This window comes from Anarhichas minor, unplaced genomic scaffold, assembly GCF_050575085.1.
Source record: "Anarhichas minor isolate MPS153535 unplaced genomic scaffold, ASM5057508v1 ptg000023l, whole genome shotgun sequence".
NCBI classification, from domain to species: Eukaryota; Metazoa; Chordata; class Actinopteri; order Perciformes; family Anarhichadidae; genus Anarhichas; species Anarhichas minor.
This window is the reverse complement of record NW_027466469.1, coordinates 233,906-255,661: the sequence shown is the minus strand read 5'-3', so window position 1 is coordinate 255,661 and position 21,756 is coordinate 233,906. Positions and strand designations below refer to the sequence as shown.

The following is a 21,756-nucleotide window of genomic DNA, read 5'->3' as shown; positions in this document are numbered from 1 at the left end:
GGACTGCAACAAAAAACGGCCCCTTTCATCAACAGAATATATTTGGAAATATATTTTTACAAGGCACTCAAGTGAGAACGTGATACCAGACATTTAGTACAGTCCTCATACCTGGATTCCTCTGTAGGCAGTGATGAACATTTCATAAGCATTTGGTCTTGGAAGAAGTAGTGAAAAAAACCTGAAATTAACGTTAATTAAAGTTGCCAAACAATGTTGTTAAAAGGAAAAATCCACAATAAATTGCAGAAGGCAGAAACTGCTGCTGCTCAAATTTGAAGTGTGTACTTGTGGTCACATACACACACAGCAGGTGCCTTTTAAGAGCTGATAAAACCACAGCTATAAGTTATTGAAACATTATTTATATGTATAATACCTGCTGTATCATCACGGATTGGAAATGCAACAAGCTTCCATAGAGTAGTGTTTTCTGCCCTTTGTGATCCAGTGTGAAGTAACACAAAAATAATCCAAGTTCATCTGACCAATAAAACTGGGAGAGAACATTGAAACCAATCAACAACTGCCGCCAAGCTCAGCAGAAAATAAATCCCATCATTTAAGAAATAAGATTACGCAAATCACGTGTGTCGTACGAGTCAGTACAGAGTTCTTCAAAGCAGATGTCAGTGTCCATCGTCAGTTCGTGAGTCTGTGCACTCACTGTCAGTGTAGTGTGTGTGTGTGTGTGTGTGCCTTGGACGTCAAGGGAATGTCAGAGGACCTAGATGTTGTGAGGGACCAACTGCAGGGGGCTCCCAGCTTCCTGTCACCAGCTGTTGTGGTTCTGCACTCCGTCTTTGGCAGCGACACAGTGGGCCCTAGTGCCGTTTTCTGCTTTGGGCGGATGAGAGAAGGCCCTCGGGCCTTCTGTGGGCGTGTCGGGCTCTTCCTCTGAGCTGCTCTCAATGTCACTGCGTACATCTTTGCACACCTTGACGGCAGATGGAAGAGGAAACGGGATATTATTGTTTTAACAGAAGTACGCACGACAGATGTTTGACTAAATAATGCACACACTGTAATGATGATTAAGTTACTTTTCATTCAAACACTGCTGTAAATGAGCAATGGTCGTCCTGTTGAGTGCAATTTGTGAAGCTCATCTTTTTGTCATATGACGTGTTGCGACTATTGTTTTTACAGATACACCATGAGACAAACAAAAACAAAAAAATATATCTTTAGATAAGAAAAATAATTAAGCAAATGACAAATTAAAATATTAAGATCTTTTACTAGAGTAAATGTAGAAATACCACAAACTAAAAAAAGAAGTGACACTCAAAACATTCAAAATCTTACTGAAGGAAAAGTATTATCCAGAAAAACTCACTGATGCCAAAATTACATAATATAATTATTAGTATTAATACAGTAACAGATGCATTTTGATATTGGAGCTGGATGCTGTAGAGCTAATTTGACTATTTTATGATATTGTGGCGGTGGTTTCATTTACTGTATAACGATGAATTATATTATATATGCTTATTGCAGGCTTTTAAAATCTTCATATGCAAAGTAACTACAGTTACATAACAATGTAGTAGAATTAAAAAGTACAATATTTGCCTCTGACATGTGGTGAAGTATAAAGCAGCATAAAATGAAAGCAATAAGTAACTCAGAACGGTGTGTTTGAGAACCAGCGGTTTAGTCTCATGACAGATGTATTTCATCTTCAGCTTCAAGCACCACAAACTTCATATTCATGCAAATCATTGGTGTTCATCATAACCACATGGTGGTGGTGCCGGACAATTGCATCACTCTCCTGCCTAATGAGGAACAGTTGGACATACCTGACATACCTGACATTATCACCACATTACTTTTTGCCTTTGTGAGTGCGGTGAAATCGAAGTGTTGGTCAACAACTGTAACAGCTGTTTAATTTAAACCCACAAACAGCTAAACCGAATCCCTACAGAAGTGGACAGGACGGATGAAATGAAGACGTGTGAAAGGAATCACAGCGGAGGGAGTCGACAGAAACTTACAGCCACAAACAGAGAAGGTAAAGGTCTCAAGTGGACAAAGCAAACAGAGAAGAAGCGAGAGAGTAGCGGAGACAGACAGAAAGACGGTGTCTCCCTCTGGGAGACGGAACAAACGGCGTCTGCAGAGAGAACGAGACGGAGTCAGGGACAGCTGGGGGAATAATGTAGCAAATTCATCACCACAAATAGTTTGTTTTGTTTACATTTCAGTAAACATTCTGGTCATAGACAAATATATGTATTTGGTGTTCTTTATAGCCCGTCCAAGTCAATGTTGTTGGAATTTTCTGTTTATCTTTGCCGACACAGAAACATTGAAGAAGAGTTCTGAATCACGTGAAATGTTTTTTTAATCTAGGCTACTTTGGATAGAGTTTGAGCTGCATTATACTTCATGAAATGACACCACACTGAAGAGAAATGAACACGTGTTCTCACCAGAAAACAACATGTGAGTATTTGCAGGTTCTAGTAGCTGAAAAACAAACGTGTGTTGTGTGCGTGTGTAGGATGTCAAATCCGTCAGCAGGTCATCACAGTAAGGCTGCATCTAATGAGGATTCTCATTATTAACTGATCTGCCGCTAAAGGTAATAATCATGTGCTCAACTAAATATTGAACCCACTACAGTTTTTGAGAGACCTAGGGATCTTTAGATGTCGTGTTATGTGTGACCAGAAGCCTAAAATCCAAGGATATCTAATGTTTTTTATTTGTTTTAGACAACAAAAAAGAGCACATCTTCACATTTAAGTGGCTGGAACTGCTGTCAAAACAGTAAGGAGAGGATAGGATGAATCTGTCGATCTACTAATCGTTAACTCGTCTCTACATTACAGTACTTCTCCGTAATGTGTCTGTGCTGTGACCCACCTTGCCCCGCAGCATAGCTTTCACAGCTATACGGGCTATGAGGTAGAACCAGATGATGTGCAGCACTTGGAGGACCAGCAGCAAGAAGTTGAAGAGCCACCAGGACGGGTACGGCCCGACTATGGCCCAGCTCTCAAACATAGTGGAGTTCAGGACCCTGGAAAACCACGAGAGCAGTAGATGTGGAGGTAGTCGAGCTGTACTTTAAACACAGTATTAACCAGCACTCTTCTAAAAGAGGCCCATTATGAAGGTACACAGGGTAAGGTGAGTGGTTGGTGAGGTCACGTCTTCCTTTAACTCCAGAAGAGTGACAGAAGGTCATCAACAGGCCCCCCTCCCCCATCAGAGGGATGGATTTCAGTCCAGGTAGCTGCAGCGGCAACGCCAGCGTTATCACTCATCCACACTGAATATAGCGGCTCGGGTTACTGTCGTCAATGATTGGTTCCCTATTGTTCGTCCCTCTGGAGGCTGGGCTCGCTTGGACATACAGGTCTCTGTCGAGGAACAGTTGCTATCCAGACCCACTTAGCACACACACCTCTGCATGCTCTGGTTAACATGATGATGAAGCGGTTAGGTGTCCTGGATATCCTCATCCGATCAACCGACTGCTGACAGTTGTATCACTTTATTTAATGATATTTCTAAACAGCAGCGCTTGGTGGTTTTCTCCATGTTTGCAAAGTACAGGCTGACCGATGTTACTAATTACAGCTACAGGATATGTACTGAAATCCATCACCCTGCAGACCTGCAGTTCTCACACGTACGCATGCGCTAGTTTGAATGCAGCAGATGAAAATAAACTGTAAACTTTGGCCCACATTCAGTCAATTAATAAACGTTAATAATGTATGGATTGAAGAATCCTTAATTAAATACAATATGTTCATGAAAGACTTGAAATGTGGACTATTATATTAATAACACCCAGCAGCCTTGATGGAGTTCAGCAATCTCTGTCCGCACATCTCAAACAGATGGTGTAGGATTACATGTTTGTCTGTGCGACAGTGTTATGCACACATTAGCACAACCTGAGCTCAGCCCCCTTCAGAGCTAAAGCTAGATGATTTCTTTTAAAAAACATCAGCTCTTGAGCATTAATACATTCACAAATGTTATGGCAGAGTAGTTATAATATTCACGCTGGAGTTGAGAGTAACTGAGAACTCACCATACAGGATATATAACTAGCCGTGTGATGAAGAACGCCACACCAAACACAATGAAGAGGAAGTCACACAAGCGCTGGAACTTGGCATAGTTGGCCAGCTTACCCGCCTGTTGGAAAACAAAATAACAGTTCATTATAAGTTGAATGTAGGGCATCTTTTTTTTCCCACCACCCATCAACCCTATTTTAATTCCTGGACTGATACCAACAGTCTATTTGGATCTCAGCCAAGAGGAAGTGACTGGAAGCACTAGACAGCAATCACAATTGGACAATCTCCAAAGAGGAAACTACTGTTGTAACTGTAAAAGCTGAGGCTCCATCATAACTGTGTCAACAGCAGTCACATGTTCCTATATCCTCCTTGTATTAATGTATCAGCAATAACTTCTCTCCAATAATGTGCTGTAAAAACGGCAAAACCCTGTTCTGATCTGAGATCACGTTGTACACTAAGTAGATAGTTTATTAGATAACCCTTCTCTTTCTACTCTGAGAGAATAAATGTGAATGAAGTAATAAGTATGAGGACCAGCTGGAAAGCATCAGTCTGTAACCACAAAATGTCCAGAAGTAAAGTAAAGTACAGTGTATTTGGTTTGTAGTTAGTTGCTTTTAACATTGTACGGACTTCTCATCACTGTGTCTGACTGACCTCCAGCAGGAAGTCTGAGGCATCGTGGACACACATCACGAGGCTCCCTACTCGCGTCATGTTGTTGACGTAAGAAAAGCTGATCAGGCTAACTGTCGCCAGGTGATGGATGAACATTATCAGGAAGTCCTGAAATGAGAGAGAGAGAGAGAGAGAGAGACAGAGAGGAGAGAGAGAGGAGAGAGAGACAGAGAGGAGAGAGAGAGGAGAGAGAGACAGAGAGGAGAGAGAGAGGAGAGAGAGACAGAGAGGAGAGAGAGAGGAGAGAGGAGAGAGAGAGAGAGAGAGTTAGCATACATGTACACTGATTGTTTACTTGTAAACTTGTGTTGTGGAGTGTATTTTAACACAAATCACACTTCTCTGTTTTGCCATTGATGGCATTGACTGTTGTGTTACAAAAGAAATGCTGCTGAGAATTAAAGGTGGACTAGTAGTGTGGGGGGGGGGGGGTCTGCATCCTGGTGAACTAGCAGTGAGGACACACACATGGAGCCTCAGTGTGATTCCAGCTGAAGACTCTTGTTGTGTGTCTCTGCCCCATGTCTCCCTCTGCACTGTCACTATCAATGAAGGCAAAATGCCAAAAAAAAGAAGAAAAGAAAATCTTCTATAACATTGACACAAAACATTTAGAGCTGCTCAATACAACAATAATCACGGTAACCATCGAGTTGATAGTCATCAGCTACACAGAATGAATGGCTGTAGCTACGACGATAAGGAAGACAGACAATGCAGATAGATAGAGATCGAAGGCAGCAGCTTGGTTGGTGATGCAAATGTATGAAAAAAATGTTTAACTTAAGTGGAAATTCAAAAGAAGTCACAGGAAGCGAGGTGCTTTCTCTGTGTGGTGGGAGCCATCACAACAGACACACAATCGCTCTTAACCATCTGAGGTGGTTTTTACTTCTATTGTTGTTTTAGTTTCATACTCCTCTTATTATTTACTCTTTACATTCTCTATCTGATCTCGTCTCCGTCCTTGTGTTGCTCCAACAACTGGATTGAGCCTCTGGGGATCAACAACAGTGTATCTATCTTATTATTTATTATTATGTATCTATCGTATCTCTTAATTTAACATACATGCAGCCGTTGTATTGGCCTGCCGGTCTCTACAACAGCACAGACACTGAAGTGCATTGTCTAAAACGCCATAAACAGTATGTGTACATTTTTGCAGAAGGCGTTTTAACATTTTTGCCACGGTTCAGGCTGACTTCTCTCGACTGTGGGCTATTAGATAAACGCTCACGTTCCAACTAGAAAGACTGAGAGTTTGTAAATCCAGTGAAGCGCAACGTCCATGTTCATAGAATCTCTGGAAAAGGTCTTAAAACGTGACAATCTTCTGTTGACCACTTCAAATTCATACAAGTCACCATTGTTTGCATGAAGACCGGCTCTTTTGCTTGTCTAGCGCTACCTTTTAACTCACTACCTTTGTGGTTTGGAGCCAACTGTAAAGTCATCACAATGAAACTGAGCTGAGTAAAAGGCAAACGGTAAGAAAGACTTTAAGGAATTTCTGTTAGCTTGATACACACAAATCTAGTGAAACAATCTGCTGAGCGGGAACTCCATCTGCCTCCTCTGGACATCCCATCATGTCGATTCTATACTGTATATTACACAGAATGTGACATCTAAAACATGAAAGTGTCACTAACAGGCTGGCATTGAGAGGAATGTCTGTTCTTCTAATAGAGTTAGGCCGGCTCCGCCCTGCAGTCACATGACGGTGGGTGCCCCCGTGCTGAAAATACAAAAGCATTCACAGAAGGAGCAGCGCCAGCTGAGCCCCCCCCCCTCCCAAAAAACATGTGACCTTCCATAACTAGATCTTGATGCAGACATTTGACAAACTTTGCGTCACACATACAACAGACGTATTGACGAGTGTTTCACCGTGGCGTATCCACCGTGGCCTAATCGAACAGAGACTCACCTTCCTCTTTATGTCGGTGAATTGGGAGAACATGAGTGACCAGTAGAAGGCCAGCTCTATCACATAGTAGCGGTAAAGACCCGGAGTCATGACCTGAAGAGACAAGACGGAGGAGACAAGTTCAGCGAGTCAGTTCAAATAAGAATTTGTATTCATTTTAAAAAGGTGCTAAATTTGAAATTCAAAGCATTTATGAAGCAGCAAATACATATTTGCGATGTGAAGATATAGTGGAGTAACATCTACCTCTCTGTGTTTTAATCTGAGTTTGATTAAACTAGTCAGACGGCTTTTTATGACGTCATTTATACAAGTAACAGGAAGAAGGCAGCGAAGAGAATATGACAATGGTTCTTCTGTCGTAAAGTGACACAGCACGGCTTTCCATGGATAACTGTGCAGCAGTTTATTAGGCACAAAGTCATGCAGTCCCATACAATGGCCCTGCAAAGTCATTTCTTGACTTAGTTGGTTGTATTTAGAGGGATTTTCTGAGTCTGTAGTCGCTGTGTTTGCATAATAGATCATATAGACGACGATTAGAACTGTCTCGTACCTGATAAGGATATCCATACCAGCAGAGCTTTGTATCCCACATCCAAGGACACTACAAAGAAAACACAGATTAGTTCAGCAAACAAGCCGTGAGGCTTTTAAATTTGGAAATATACCCAGCCAATCAAAAAATATTATCAATGAAAGAACAAACAATGCCAAAAGCCAACCCCCCCCCACCCCCACCCCCCCTCCTGTTTATGCTTCCAATCCAAGCTTGATCTGATTGTGTGCTCACCTGCCACAGAAACCGGAACCCAAAGGTAAATATGCACAAATAAAATGTAAACCTCCACCTACAAGTAAACAAGAAGGAATTATGGTCCAGAAAATAGGGCTGGTTTAAGAGAGAGTTTAATTTACACACATTTAATATAAAATATACGGTATGCATCTACTTGCCCCTACCGGCCACAATCCTGATTCTAACATAACCGGATTCTTGAATCTTATTTGAAATCTAGTCCTAACAATAAACTTTTGAAGAATAAAGAACTAAATGTGCGCATTCTGACTTCAATAGAAATACAGAAACATACATGCAGACATCCACCGACAACATCACACCACGCCTGCACATGCAACACAGCCGCTGTGTGCTCAAGCCTGCGGAGAGGTCAAAGGTGAACACAATAGGGATTAACCTACATGCTCTCGCAGAACTTGGTGTGCGTGCTGGGTTTATCTTGGTTCCTGCGCTGTCGGAACCAACGCTGGACCTTTCGCGCCTCCCAGTCCAGCTGCTTGGAGAGGCCATCCAGATGGCGAGAGTCTGGATTCTGTGCAGACAAAAAGAAAAGAGCAAGACACTCAGCTTTGATTCTGTACTTTAATCTGTGAGACTCTCAGGGTCACACTCTCAGTGGGAGCACGTGAGGTCAGCAAACACAAGAATCATCAGGAATCTGTGCCGAAAAGGTTTCAGTGAAAACTGAAACAATACTGTAGAAGCGTTTCTTTTGCCCTTGCACAATAGTTTCCTCATACGTGTCTGTACTCAAGTTTAGTTCCTTCAGTGGAACGCAGTCAAAACTGAATCACGCTTTGTTTTAGCTAGTTAAGAGTTTTGTTGTCAAGACCATGTTCAAATAATGCAGAGGAGCCTAAAACCAAGCAAAAAGTCATGCCTCACATCACATTACAGTCATTTAGCAGACAATTCAGATTCTATCACATTTCTACACCGAAGCTACAGGAGCAATTTTTGGGGATAAGTGTCTCAAGGACACATCGACATGTGACTAGCAGAGCCAGAGCCGGGGATCGAACCGCCGATCCTCTGATTGAAGGACGGCCCTGCTCTCCACTTAGCCACAGTCGCCCACGAACATCCATCGTTCCATGTAACTAAACCCGAATATAATGGAGTAGAGTGCTGTGTTGTGGAGGCAGCATATGTTTAACACTCATGATTAACTCTGTAATCATAGATGATATGAACAGCTACTGACAAACGCTTCCTTAAAGGGAGGAAGAAGGCAAACCTTGGTGATGGACGTGAACACCTTCTCCAGCACAGCATTGGGCTGAGCTCTCCGTCCAACACCTGGCTGGATGTGGAGACTCCGGGCACAGGGACTGGCAACAAACCTGTGGCAGAGGTGAAAATGGGAGTGATGAATGGTCGTAGGTAATGTGTTGCATAAGCCTGGCGGGCTGACATCTAATAAAAGGATAGTAATAAAAGCATAAAGTTGCTGAGTGGGAGCTTCTTAAAATCCCCAGGCGGATGCCTCCTTCATGATGAGAACATTATGACGGTGAAAGACCCCTCCCTGCTCGTAGTTCTGTTCTGCATTATGACTGAATTAGCTATTACAGGCATATATACCACATTTGTGAGAAGGCCTTCTTTCATGTCCATAGAGGCCATAGATCCTTCATTTTGAGCTCATATATTGCACACACAGAATACAGGTTCAAATGAAACAGCTTCCTGTGAGTCGGGTTCAGTATTATGGGCTGGATTTTGGTCTCCGAGTGATACATGAGCAGCTCGCTCGGCGGCAACCACGGGTCTCTGTGCTTAGTAATACAATGACCTCGGTAAACATAGCTTTGAGTTATCAGGAGGCAGAACGGGAGATTTAAGTAGCTGCTGCTGTTTTATAGTGGGTAGTTTAAGAATGCTGTGGTGTTGAGATGATTCTGTGGAGACACGATTCTGTTTTAAGTATGAATTAATATTACTACTTAAAACACTGAAATAAAGTTCTATGATCAAGGAGAATCAAAAGAGGCTCAATCAATCATTTACACGTTTATCATTGTGGGTGCTGCAAAGATGTACACAGAGACTCTTAAAGGAAACGTTCCTGTGAACATGAACATGTCTCTCTAACATGAAGAAAAGAGTCTTTTGCTCCACTGACACAGACTTCACCGCACACATACAACTGCACTAAGTCATAAAGCACAACAGCTTCATCTGGTTCTACAAAAAAATAAAGCTATTTTGGACAAAAGTAGCTCAGTGTCTACAAGGTCAATCTCAAATTTGTACATTATTATTTATTTTTACTTATTTTATGTTGATTTACATCAACAAATGGGGATGACTAAACATGACGCAGCAGTGTCTACCGACATGCTCTAAAGCTCTGCATGTCTTCTTGGTTTTCCACAACGGTTTCCTCAATGGGTTTTCCTTCACTTACGAAATTCTTAGTCACGTCGTAGTCACACGGTCACAGGAAGTCACATAGTTACAAGGATTCATAAACTAATTATTTAAATGAAAAATTTGCCAAATTGTGTCTGCGGTCACTCTGCAGAAGAATGCAGAAAGAGATGTGACCATCATTTTACAGTATTGACTTTTAGTGAACTTCCCATTAACAAAACAGCATTGTGAAACAATGATGAGACTGGCTGGAGGCTCCAAATAGCAGCAATGGGGAAACATGACAAATGCCAACTCCAAGACCCAGAAATAATGTGCACCCATGTTTGCAGTGTCATATTCTTTTGTACCCTGTTTTATAAAACTATTTTAAGGTTACTTTGATTTTTGACAGTCTTGAGACTCTTCTTGTAAGTGTTAATCTACATTTTCATCAGTCGATCATCACGTCAGCAAGATGTAATCAGTTCCGTGAGAAGTATTTCTTGAAAAAATACTGAGCCAGTGTTGAACCGTAGAGGAATCCTTGAAATGATGAAGCCTCCTTTGTCTAAGTGCTGTTTAAGGAGATGGTTGCTGGTGAGGAATCTGACGCTCACCACAGAATAGCCTGTTCCATTATGGCAAGGAAAAAGAAAAAGAATGCGTTGAGTCTGACATTAAGCCGTTCACACTTCTTGCCCTCCCAGTTTTATTATCGTCTCCCTGCAATAAGCAGCTTCACCTGCGAGCCCTTTCTCCTAACCCTTTAGAGCAATGACATGTCTCCAGATTCAATCATTTTCATACCATCCAAACCAGCAAGTGTCCTAAAAGTTTAAAGAATACAAAACCTTTTTAACCTACATGTGTCTTGTTGTGGAATATTTCTTATGACTAGTCGGGAGAAGAAAGTTGAGGTTTTCTATCAATATAAAGTAAAACAGAGTTTTGATGAACGATCAAGGTTTGTAAAGTCAATTTATTTGCTTGCAAGCAAAGAGAACAGTCTCACAGACACATTGCAGTGATCTGTATGAGTGCTCTGCATAACACTCACAATGCATGGACATTTATACTCAGACAGCTTCCTGTTATCTGCTTTAGCTAACAAGAATACACAAAGAACACAGTTAAAGGCAGGTCATCCTTCGAGCCTTAGTATACTTGATCATTTAAGACAGTCAGGAAGATGCTTTATCTCCTGTTTGCAAATCCCTTTGTTCACAGTTTGCCTTACAATAATCAGTTTAAACTCACAACAGATGCTTCCTTTGAAGCCACTGTGACATCGTTAAAATGACCATTGCAGAGACAGAATAGACATTCTTTACCCTCACACATCATATCTGCATGCAAAGGTTTACGCCTTTACAACTTCAGATAACGCGTCAGCAAAGGAAGTCAACAGTATTTCAAACAGAGGATCTCTGTTAATCAAGGCCTCTCTGTGTCTCTGTCTTACGAAGAAAGAAACAGTGCACAATGATAACAGATAACAAGACACCTGGATACTAAACTAATTAAAGTCATCTACTGAAACTACAGTTTGGTGTCTGCTCTTTTAGGACTTACATTCCTTAAACCTGTACATGAGACTATGACATATTTTCCCATTACAGTCTTTCAGCAAAGTTTTATTTGACGTGGTACTAAAGAGCAGTTTGACTTCACATACTGAGTGATTTCCACGACATTAAAAGTAAACTGGCCCAAACCGCAGTGCACTCTGTGGCACTAACTTCTGCACAGAAGTTAAACTGGATAAGTTGGTTTCATGTGGCATATTGTTGTTAAAAATTACACCGGGCAATCTACATTTCCCTGTTTAATTGCCTTGAGCATAAAACACTTATTGACACAGGAGCTCAAGGGCGGCACAGCTCTGAATGTGATGCAGCTTCTAGGTCTGGTTCACCCTGAGTTCACTCAGTGGTTGGGCTTCAAGTAGCTGCATTAGCTGCCGAACAATCTCTCTCCGAAACTGTAAGGTAAACCATGAGCTGATGTGGCAACAGTCTAGGTTCTCTTGTAAGCACGATCGACAGATACAACCCTCTGCCAGCCTGAGCCTTCAGTGCTAATCGCTGTTGCTGCTGCCCACCGAAAGGGGCGAGAGATGCAAGCTAATCTATTCATGTCCAACATCGAAAACATCCCCGTTCCTCAGATCCCGACCACTCCAACACACACACGGCATGCCACCAAGCGGCTCAGTGTGGTTTGTGTAACACGGCCGCAGGTAGACGGGCAGCTGTGAAAGGGACGAGCAAAAATCTACATGGAACCTTGCCAGTGGGGAAACTTCCCCTAAGCCGGGGGCCAGGCCCGGTTCTATTCCCGGCACAGCACTGGATGTAAACGAGGCCTTCATTTGACCGGTGAAGTCGTGAAAACAGGATTGAGGATTACGTGGAAGAGACATGACTTTGGGGAAAGACAATGCGATGTTATGTGGGAAATAAACAGACAAGGAGGATGTTTGATGCATCACATCAACATTGTTTTGCTTAGTGTCTACCCTCACTTCCTTTTGACAGAGGGAATACTTGGCTCTTACTTCATGGGAAAACAGTCAAAAACGGGCCACAACAGATTACATGGCAAGCCACTCATAATATCATGCACGTCCCAATTTGTAGCCTTAACACTGTTCAACTCATGACACGGCTTAGAAGAACAAAAACAGCCTGACTGCCCCATCTACAAAGTCACTGCCAAGAGCAAAGAGATGATTGTAATCAAACAAGAACAAACTGGTCTAGAAGAGGAGGAGCCTGCTCGGGCTGTTGAGGACAGCCGTTGCATTAATCAGGTAGAAGAAGAATCCTGCAGTTGATAACTATGTGCGAGAATGCAGCCTTTCAAGAACAAAAACAACTAGAAAATGCATTTCCTGCTGAAAATGCGTTGGAATGCTGAAAGCTGAAATGAATCTCAAAAACATTGCTGAAAATAGATATCCAATTTTAAAAAAAATTGCAAAAAGCTTAATAATTCAAAAAGTTGAAAGATTACAAATATGAAGTCATATGTAGCTGAAAGTATGAGAAGAAGGCTTTGAAAGTTGAAGAAGTTTAACAGGATTTGAAGATTTTCTCCATAGATCCCATTCAAAAGAAAATTGCAAATAGCTTAATATTTCAAAAAGTTAAAAGATTACAAATATAAAAAGTCAAAGCACCCCTCTCCTGAAAGAGCTGAACATTTTGATATTCGAACGGTTTCTGTGCCTTAAAAAATGTCAGCAGTAGTGATATTTGTAGTATTAGTAGTACTAGAAGTTGTAGTTGTAGTAGAAGTATCATTAGTAGTAGAAGTATTAGTATTTAGAAGAAGTAGTAGTATCGGTAGTAGTAGTAATAGCTGTAGTAGTGGTCGTAGTATTTAATATAACAGTAGTAGTATAAGTAGTAGTAGTAGTAATAGTAATGGCAGTATTTGAAGTAGCAGTAATAGCAGTAGTAGTAGTACTAGTAGCAGTCGTACTAATAGCTGTAGTAGTATTAGTACTGGTAGTAGCATGAATAGCAGTTGTAGTATAAGTAATAGTAGTAGTGGTAGTAATAGCAGTATTGGTAGTAATAATATTGATGGTAGCAGTAATAGCAGTAGTAATCGTAGCAACAGCAAAAGTTATAGTAGAAGTAGTAGTAGTAGCAGTAGTAGTAGTAATACTAGAAATATTAGCAGCAATAGTAGTAGTTGTCGCAGTATTAGTAAGAGCATTCATTACTTCAAAAAAAGCCTAATTTTCAGCTTAATGTTTAAATAGTTAATCCATGAGGCTTTTATTTTTGAAAGGGTGGGGCTGGGTGGGGGAGAGAGGGGGAGAGGAGACATAATCATAATGTTTGACACATAAACAGAGGTTATTAAATGATAGGCTTCATCACAAGCATTTCAGTTATATTTCACTCTGTGGGGCTTTTATTTTGAAATGGGGTGTGGGGGGGGGGGGGGAGAAGGGGAGAGGAGATGGACTCATATTGTTAGATTAACACAAACAGGTTATTAAATGACAGGCTTCATCACAAGCATTTCAGTTAGAATTCACTCTGTGGGGCTTTTATTTTGAAATGGGGTGTGGGGGGGGGGAGAGAAGGGGAGAGGAGATGGACTCATAATGTTAGATAAACACAAACAGGTTATTAAATGACAGGCTTCATCATAAGCATTTCAGTTAGAATTCACTCTTTGGGGCTTTTATTTTGAAATGGGGTGTGGGCGGGGGGGGGGGGAGACATAATCATAATGTTAGATAAACATAAACAGGTTATTAAATGACAGGCTTCATCACAAGCATTTAAGTTAGAATTAATTTTGTGGGGCCTTTACTTTAAAATGGGGTGTGTGTGTGTGGTGGGGGGGGGAGTCCTCTTAAAATCTGTAAGACCTGAATGACTGTATGAGAGAGAGACACAGACAGAGAGAGAGAGAGAGAGAGAGAGGATGAGTGAGAGAGAGAGAGACTGATTTCTCTGGCAATCTTTCTCATTTGGAGATTATCCTATGTTTTATCATTTACAGCTTACATGACTATTGTCCTGCTCTGCCATGTCTTTCCTTGTCTCTCCCTCTTGTGTCGCGGTGTGTGTAAATGTCACTCGAATCAGGAAACTTATCAGAATACCCATATTTGATTGGCTGAGCTGCATCACGTATATCTCTAAATCATGTGTGTGCGGCTTTTATTTTAAAATGGGGTGTGTGTGTGTGTGTGTGTGTGGGGCGGGGGTCTAAGACCTGAATGACTGTATGAGAGACACAGAGAGAGAGAGAGAGAGAGAGAGAGAGAGAGAGAGAGAGAGAGGAGCGCGTGTGTGTCTGTGAGTCTGTGTGTTTATCAACATCACTAATGAGCTTAATCATGAACATCTGTGTCCTTGCAGCCTTTTCATGGAGATTAAACAGGGAAACACCTCTCAAACAAATCCTCAAAACTCCCATAACCGTAGCTCCTATTGCTCCGATATTAATAAATGAGAGGAAGGATGAGTTGAAGAACAGATCCTGTAAAAATTGTGTCTGTAGTGTAAAAAATGTGGCTGAATTGGCGATCTAGAAATGGGGTCCCGTGTTCTGTGGAACATGTTTTTGAAGCAAAATTTAACATTGGTCTCTATGGAGCAGAAAGTTGGTTTTCCTCTCAATTACAGGCTTCTGTGCCAAATGTGTAAATCTGTGGGATTCCACAGTCATTTGTCTACGACAAGGACAAGATTAGCTACTTCTACATCCAGAAATTATGCATGAAGAGTAAAGATTGTGGACACAGTGGCAAAACACAAATCTTTTTTTCACAAGAATCTCAAGCTGCTCTTCACTCTAGCGGTGACATCACGCACTCTAAGCTGCGCAATACACACCCATTATAAAAGCAGAAAAGAAGTGAAAAAATCATAAAAGTTAAAATGGGACAGTTCAAAAAGTATAAAAGATATCAAAAAGCTGAATAATGCGGCAATAGATCAGGATTTTCTCAACATTTTAAAGTTTAAATGGTGTCTGTAGCTGAAAGTATGAGGAAGTAGAAGGATTTGAAAGTTGAAGAGGATTTGAACATTTTCTCCATAGAAACCCATTCAAAAAATAAATGCAAATATCATAGAAATATGAAAAGTCATAGCACCCCTCTGCTGAAAGAGCTGAACATTTTGATAGTTGAACGGTTTCTGTAGCTTAAAATATGAAGTAGCAGAAGAGTTTCAAAAAGCGTACGGAAGAAATATAAAAATATAAAGAAGTATAAAGATTTGAAGAACAATAGTTGGAATGCTTAACAGCATTCCAACAAATATGTCTGAAGACAGAGGCTGGAGAAATGTAAGACTTTGATTTAGCAACATTTAGGGAGAAGATATCTGATACTCTCAGGTTCTCCACCGGAGGTGTAACTATTCTTCCTGACTGAGAGAAAAGAAAGATGTCATCTTTAGGGCATCATGACAGACTGCAGTTGTCAAAGATAATGCTGTAAGACAAAGATTAAGTTAGATATACAAGCAGGTTCTGTGGCTTCCGAGACAGCATGACTACAACTAGAAAATCAGTTTAAATGCAAGTGCTGAAAGGAGTTTAGGTTTCACTTTAATGTTTGTTGTATTTCAAGCGTAAGCACTGAAAGCAGCTGTGGTACAAGGTGTATGAACAGTGGAAGATGTTCGAGAAGGTTTTTTAAAGGGGGGTTGTTGTTCAAAGACCAGAGACCTGATAGGGTTGGAAGTAAGACGACTACATTTTCATCATCGATTAATAAATTAATCGTTTGTTCAAGAAAATAGTGAAATGTGTGTTTTTTAATTTCTCACCTCTTGAGGCTCCAAGGCAAGCTTGTTTAATTTGACCAAAAAGATATTTGGTTTCCTATATGACAAAAAGCATCACATTATCACACTGGAGAAGCTGGAACCAGGGAAGTCGTTGAAAATGACTAAAACGATTAATCGATTGTCAAAATAGTTGCCGGTTAGTTTCCTGTAGATTGAGCAATCATTGCAGTTGAAAGTGTCAAAGTACAAGCATTGACAGGGGCAAAAGTCAGTTTGAAGATGCTGAAATGAATATAGTTGAAATCAAATTTGACTTGTAAGAAATTAAAGCATTTGAAGAAAAAAGGAGAGCATAACTAGAATCCACCCTATCCCCGCTTCCATCCTATCCCCACTTCCACACTATCCCCACTTCTAACCTATCCCCACTTCCATCCTATCCCCGCTTCTACCCTCGCTTCCACCCTATCTTCCATCCTATTTTTATGTTTTAATGACTGTTTTTATTGTTTCAATGTATGTTCTTAATTGTTTTTAAATGTCCTTTTCTTTTGCCTTATGTTTTGATGCTTTTAATGGTTTTATGTGAAGCACTTTGAATTATCTTGTTGTTGAAATGTGCTATACAAATAAACCTTTTTTTTGCCTATCCCCGCTTCTACCCTATCCCCGCTTCTACCCTATCCCCGCTTCTACCCTATCCCCGCTTCTACCCTATCCCCGCTTCTACCCTATCCCGGCTTCTACCCTATCCCGGCTTCTACCCTATCCCCCCTTCTACCCTATCCCCACTTCTACCCTATCCCCACTTCTACCCTATCCCCACTTCTACCCTATCTCCACTTCATTCTGTACACATGACATCTATTGCACTTCTGTCCATCCTGGGAGAGGGATCCCTCCTCTGTTGCTCTCCCTAAGGTCTCTCCCTCTTTTCTCCCCGTTAAAGGGGTTTTTGGGGGAGTGTTTCCTGTTCTGATGTGAGGGTTCCGGGACAGAGGATGTTGTACGTGTACAGATTGTACCCCCCCCCCCCCCCCCACACACACACACACACACTAAAATTCAAACAAAAATAAAAAAACAATAATTTCCTATTATCTGTATATTTGACTGAATTCTTGAGTTAAGATAACCTGTTTTAATCAATGTTAACTTTGAATCCCTGATTGAATGTTTAAACACTATTTCACTGAATAAACACGTCTGTGAAATACTCTTCTCATTTTAACAGCAGTTAAAACGTTTATAAATGAATGCATCTTATCAATGGATTTGGATTTTTATCAACATTCACTGAAACCTACATCACCTGTCTCTAATAGCTAAAGGTGGGGTGTTGCATTGAGGATCAATTGAAATTCCAAACCATCATATTCAATATGAAATTAAACAATACACATGATATCCCTTTTATCTGGAGCATGTTGCCCTCAGTGGACATTTTACATTCAAACCAATAGTTAACATTAAATATCAAACTGAAGTGACATTGAGACATTTTAGTAATTAATTATGTTACTTAAGCTGCTACCAACTCTTCTCCAACCAATCTGGTGTAAGTTAGGAATGTAGGTTAACACTGTCATTACCAACATGCAAATAAATCTAACGTTAGCACAAACACTTTAAACTGGGGGTGTCCAAACTTTTTTCAAAGAGGGCCAGATTTGATAATGTAAAAAATGCCCAAGAGGCCAACAGTCCCTGCCGACATCATTTTAAACAATAAAAGTTGCTTATAAATACACTGTTATTTAATAATTGTATTTTCAATGACACATGCTGTCCGGTGGAAAACCCATCACATGACTTGATTCAAGTATCAATCTATTAAACAGTGTTTAACTGTTACACTCGTTCACATCATCCCATTGTGATCCAGCCAGCAAACTGTGGAAAATCATATGTTCTCTATCAGAACTGAAGCATATGAAGCATTCAGTTTGTCTCAAGGGCTGACATAGTAAATATTGAAGTGTGTATACACCAGTGGTGGGCCGTCAAGGCCAGCAAGGCCTTCTCTGCTGGCCTAGACACTGACAGAATCCCAAAGTTATAGCTATTTTATTATTTTATTATTTTTCATAAATACACATGTATTCTAAATATTTTTCCCATTAGCCATTTATCTCATTGCACAGCTACTGTCTTCCTTAGTTGCTCTGCTTCCAGTGCAGCTTGTTTTAAGTAGAGCTTTTATCCAATCAGATCTGTTGTGGAACTAGCTAGCAGAACTTTGTAGTAGTAACAGTTGAAGTTTAAAGATATGTAAGAAGTTTTTACATTTTTAGCGTTTTGGCATGTTTGGCGGTGACAATCCCAATATCTGCTGCCTCTGTGGAGCGGACATTTTCAGCCCTCAAACGCATTAAAACGTATTCAAGAAATACAACTGGGGAGGCTCGACTGTCTTCACTGGTATATTATGGTATGGTTAATATTGTTCCCTCTGATGTGAATAATATTTGAATGGTGTCCTTGAGTCTGTGGCGGAATGCGTGTTTTAGCGCCGCAGTTTTGCTGGATTGTGCAGAGGCCTGTTGAATCGTTGTATTTGGGTTTTATGTTATTCTACCTGCTTTGTTGTCATATAAATATATGTGACTGGTTCTTGTGAGTTTGTTCTTGTCATTGTGTTAATTACATTGATTTTGACGATATGCATTGTCCGTTAATGACGAAGCATCCCGTCATGCTGGCGTCACAATGAAGTTATTAGGAGGTGGTTCAACTGTAGTAGGACGGCACTGAAGGCCCAGGTATAAAATACACGGCCCGCCACTGGTATACACTAGGTGTGTTAGTGTGTGTGTGTTGTATCAAGTGTACTGTGTGACAAAGCCTGTGTTTAGCTTGTGCAGAAAGCTACGGTGTGATGTTTTTATCTGCTGAATAAATGAATGAGCGGGTTGGTGTGAGACAGTGAGGGAGTTACCGCTCTCTGATAACATCGCCGTGGCTCGTCCTCTCCTCGGGGACGGCCTTGTGTTAGAGAGAGACAGAGCTTTGACACCTGAGACAGGTGAGCATCTCACTGAACACCTCAGCGACTCTCCTCAGACACCTCCGACATCTGACTGCTCCTCATTAACAGCCACTTGACCGTGTCTTAAATTAAACAGAGAAAGCCGGACAATGTGTTTGAAGCTATAGGGGGCCAACTCTAGAAAACATATATCTGAGCGACAACAAGTCATCTCCTGCAACCTACCCAATTGAGATTTACAGGAAGAGTACATAGAAGGACTCAGGTAAACATGGCTGTGTTCCTTTATATTATTATGTGTTACAGCGGAGGCGTAGTCCTCGTACTTTTCTCTTTGTTGACAGACAACCATAGCATTTAAAAGGTTACACAATGATAACTGGCTAATGATGAATCCTGAGCTCTTTATCGTTATGTGAACCGAGATCAAATAACTTTTTATAGCCATGAAGTTGTCTCACAACAGAATTCTTGGTAATGAGCAGTTGTGAAAGCAGGGCTACACCTTGCCAAGAGGAAATGGAAGTGTACCGTCTAAGAAGCTCTACTTGAAGCTTGTCCAACCACAGACACAGTGACATTAGGGGAGGGGGATATGGAACAAATACTTTCACTGTATTGAGCATCTTCCTGACCTTGGAATGGCTTCAACACTAAATAAGATCGCAGTTGCTTACTTAAGCAGTGAAAGAATGAAAAGCATTAAGTTACAAATCCAGTAAATCTGTCTATATTCAAAAACAATATTCTAAAGGGCCCTCTCTGACATTTAAGTTTAGAGCCATGTATATAGTCTGCCATAATGTCAATTTTATTGGATTCAATGCGACACTCCTCTAATACTTTAATCGTGAAGCTGCACAAAACAGGCACAACTTCCCTCAACGCATGTGGCTAAACAAATAATAAAAACCACTGCGTCAAGCCATCCAGTCAAAGTCTCAGTCAACAAATGAGGGGATGTGGTTTTGCTTTTGCCACTGTCAGAGTCAGCACACAAGAAATAATAAGAATAACTGTATTAGTCACATTAAGGTTCATACTGGAGTCATACTTTCTGCAAATCAAATGAGAAACTTGTCAGCAGAGCCTTTCTAGTCTAAACAAGACACCAAAACTTCTGTTTTGGGGGAGGAATTGTGAGGTGACACCAGACTGACACCGCTAAAGGTTATATTATCTGTGTATGAGAGAGGCTCAGGCAACAGCGCAAAACTAATGACATAAATCCACCGCTTTTGTTTAAAAGAATAAAGCCTTAGGGCTCGGTTGTGTAGCAAGACACGTGCAGGCTTCTCCTATCCAGTGTGTACCAACACAAGGTGTGTGTATTGGTGTAAAAAGCCGTGACACTGCTGCATTCTGGATGGCTACATGGACCTTATTATATGTGACAAGTAGCTGTGGAAGTATAGAAGCAGCAGCACTTCCTATAACGCATGCATGCATGAGTTAAGGACATAAACAGAGTGGATAACGGTCAATGACTGTTGAACTAGTCTGGTGTTAGCTACCAAAACATCAAAGACGAGAGTCTTGAGAAGGGGACCGGCACAATGAACACACAGGTTTAGTTGTAACGGTGTTACATACACGTGATGCTAGCCTTGAGAGACGACGTTTAAAGGGAATTTCTAACACACGTGTCTTTAAAAGTAGTTGAGAAAACAATATTAGTATATTTTTAACAGTATGTGGTGGGCAGAACTATAACAGAAATGAGGAAAGGGTGTAGTTTGACAAAATAAATCCCCGCGTTTACACACGTTTAAAGATGCTGGGTTTACCGACGCTAGCAAACCCATCACTCCGTTGTTGTGAAGAACCCTCCGTTAAACGTAGTTTTAGGATATTTATCCCTCACTTTGAAATAAAACGCCGACATAAGCAGCGAGCACGAACCTTTCGAAAAGTATCCTGACGGCGAAAATCCCCAAAGCCAGCGGGAAGGCAGTAAACAAGTGTCCGGCTTTGGGGTACTCCACCCCGGGAGCTGGGTCTGCCAGATCCGCCCAGGTGACGTTGTGTGGGAGCCAGAACCTCTCGTTCCAGAACCAGGCTGAAAAAGCAGCCATGTTTCACGGTGTCCCGGTCCACGGACGGGTAAATTAAATTCGTTTATTATCTGGAAGAAAAGGGATGAGTGAAACTTGATGGAAGCCTCTCCTGCTCCTGGGTCACTTGCTCTCACTCTCCTCACTCCACGTTTACCGCACCGGCGTGAAGAAAACCAGAGACTTCCGCTTCACATTTTCAAAATAAGATTCCCAGCGGTCAACTATTATGATTGGGTTCAACACATATCCACTGTTTTGTTCAATTAGGGGTTTTACAATATTGTTTTATGATTTATTCTCACAACTGAATAATTAAATTGTGTGACACCAAGTGCAGGTGCCGAGACGTGAAGGCAAGATGCTCAAAGACTTGACCTTAGATTCAAAATAAATAAATAAGTTAGCCAAAATGCCATGCTCCGACATCCAGCTGGAAACTGTTTCCATTCAACAGAAATACATATCTGATGCCTGATCTGTTTGGACCGGAAAGACCTGCGAGTTTGGACCTATGGTTTTGACATGAAAGTCAAGTATCAAAGACTTGAGACTCAACTTTGGACTTGCTTGTGCCAAACCCGGCTTTTCCTCTTATTGTCTCACACGTTT

The 21,756-nt window shown here is 41.1% G+C and overlaps 1 protein-coding gene across 1 annotated transcript; it reads right to left on the bottom strand.

Moving 5' to 3' along the window:
- Positions 1-18: 18 nt before the first annotated feature.
- On the bottom strand, positions 19-21,284 carry cers5 (ceramide synthase 5). The gene is made up of 10 exons (XM_076097038.1): positions 20,993-21,284; positions 8,712-8,817; positions 7,876-8,006; positions 7,466-7,523; positions 7,229-7,279; positions 6,673-6,765; positions 4,719-4,847; positions 4,064-4,170; positions 2,881-3,037; positions 19-937 (listed from the first exon to the last, which is right to left on the bottom strand). The coding sequence occupies exons 1-10, from the start codon at positions 21,163-21,165 to the stop codon at positions 773-775; spliced, it is 1,170 nt and encodes a 389-aa protein (XP_075953153.1). The 5' UTR covers positions 21,166-21,284; the 3' UTR covers positions 19-772.
- Positions 21,285-21,756: the final 472 nt, after the last annotated feature.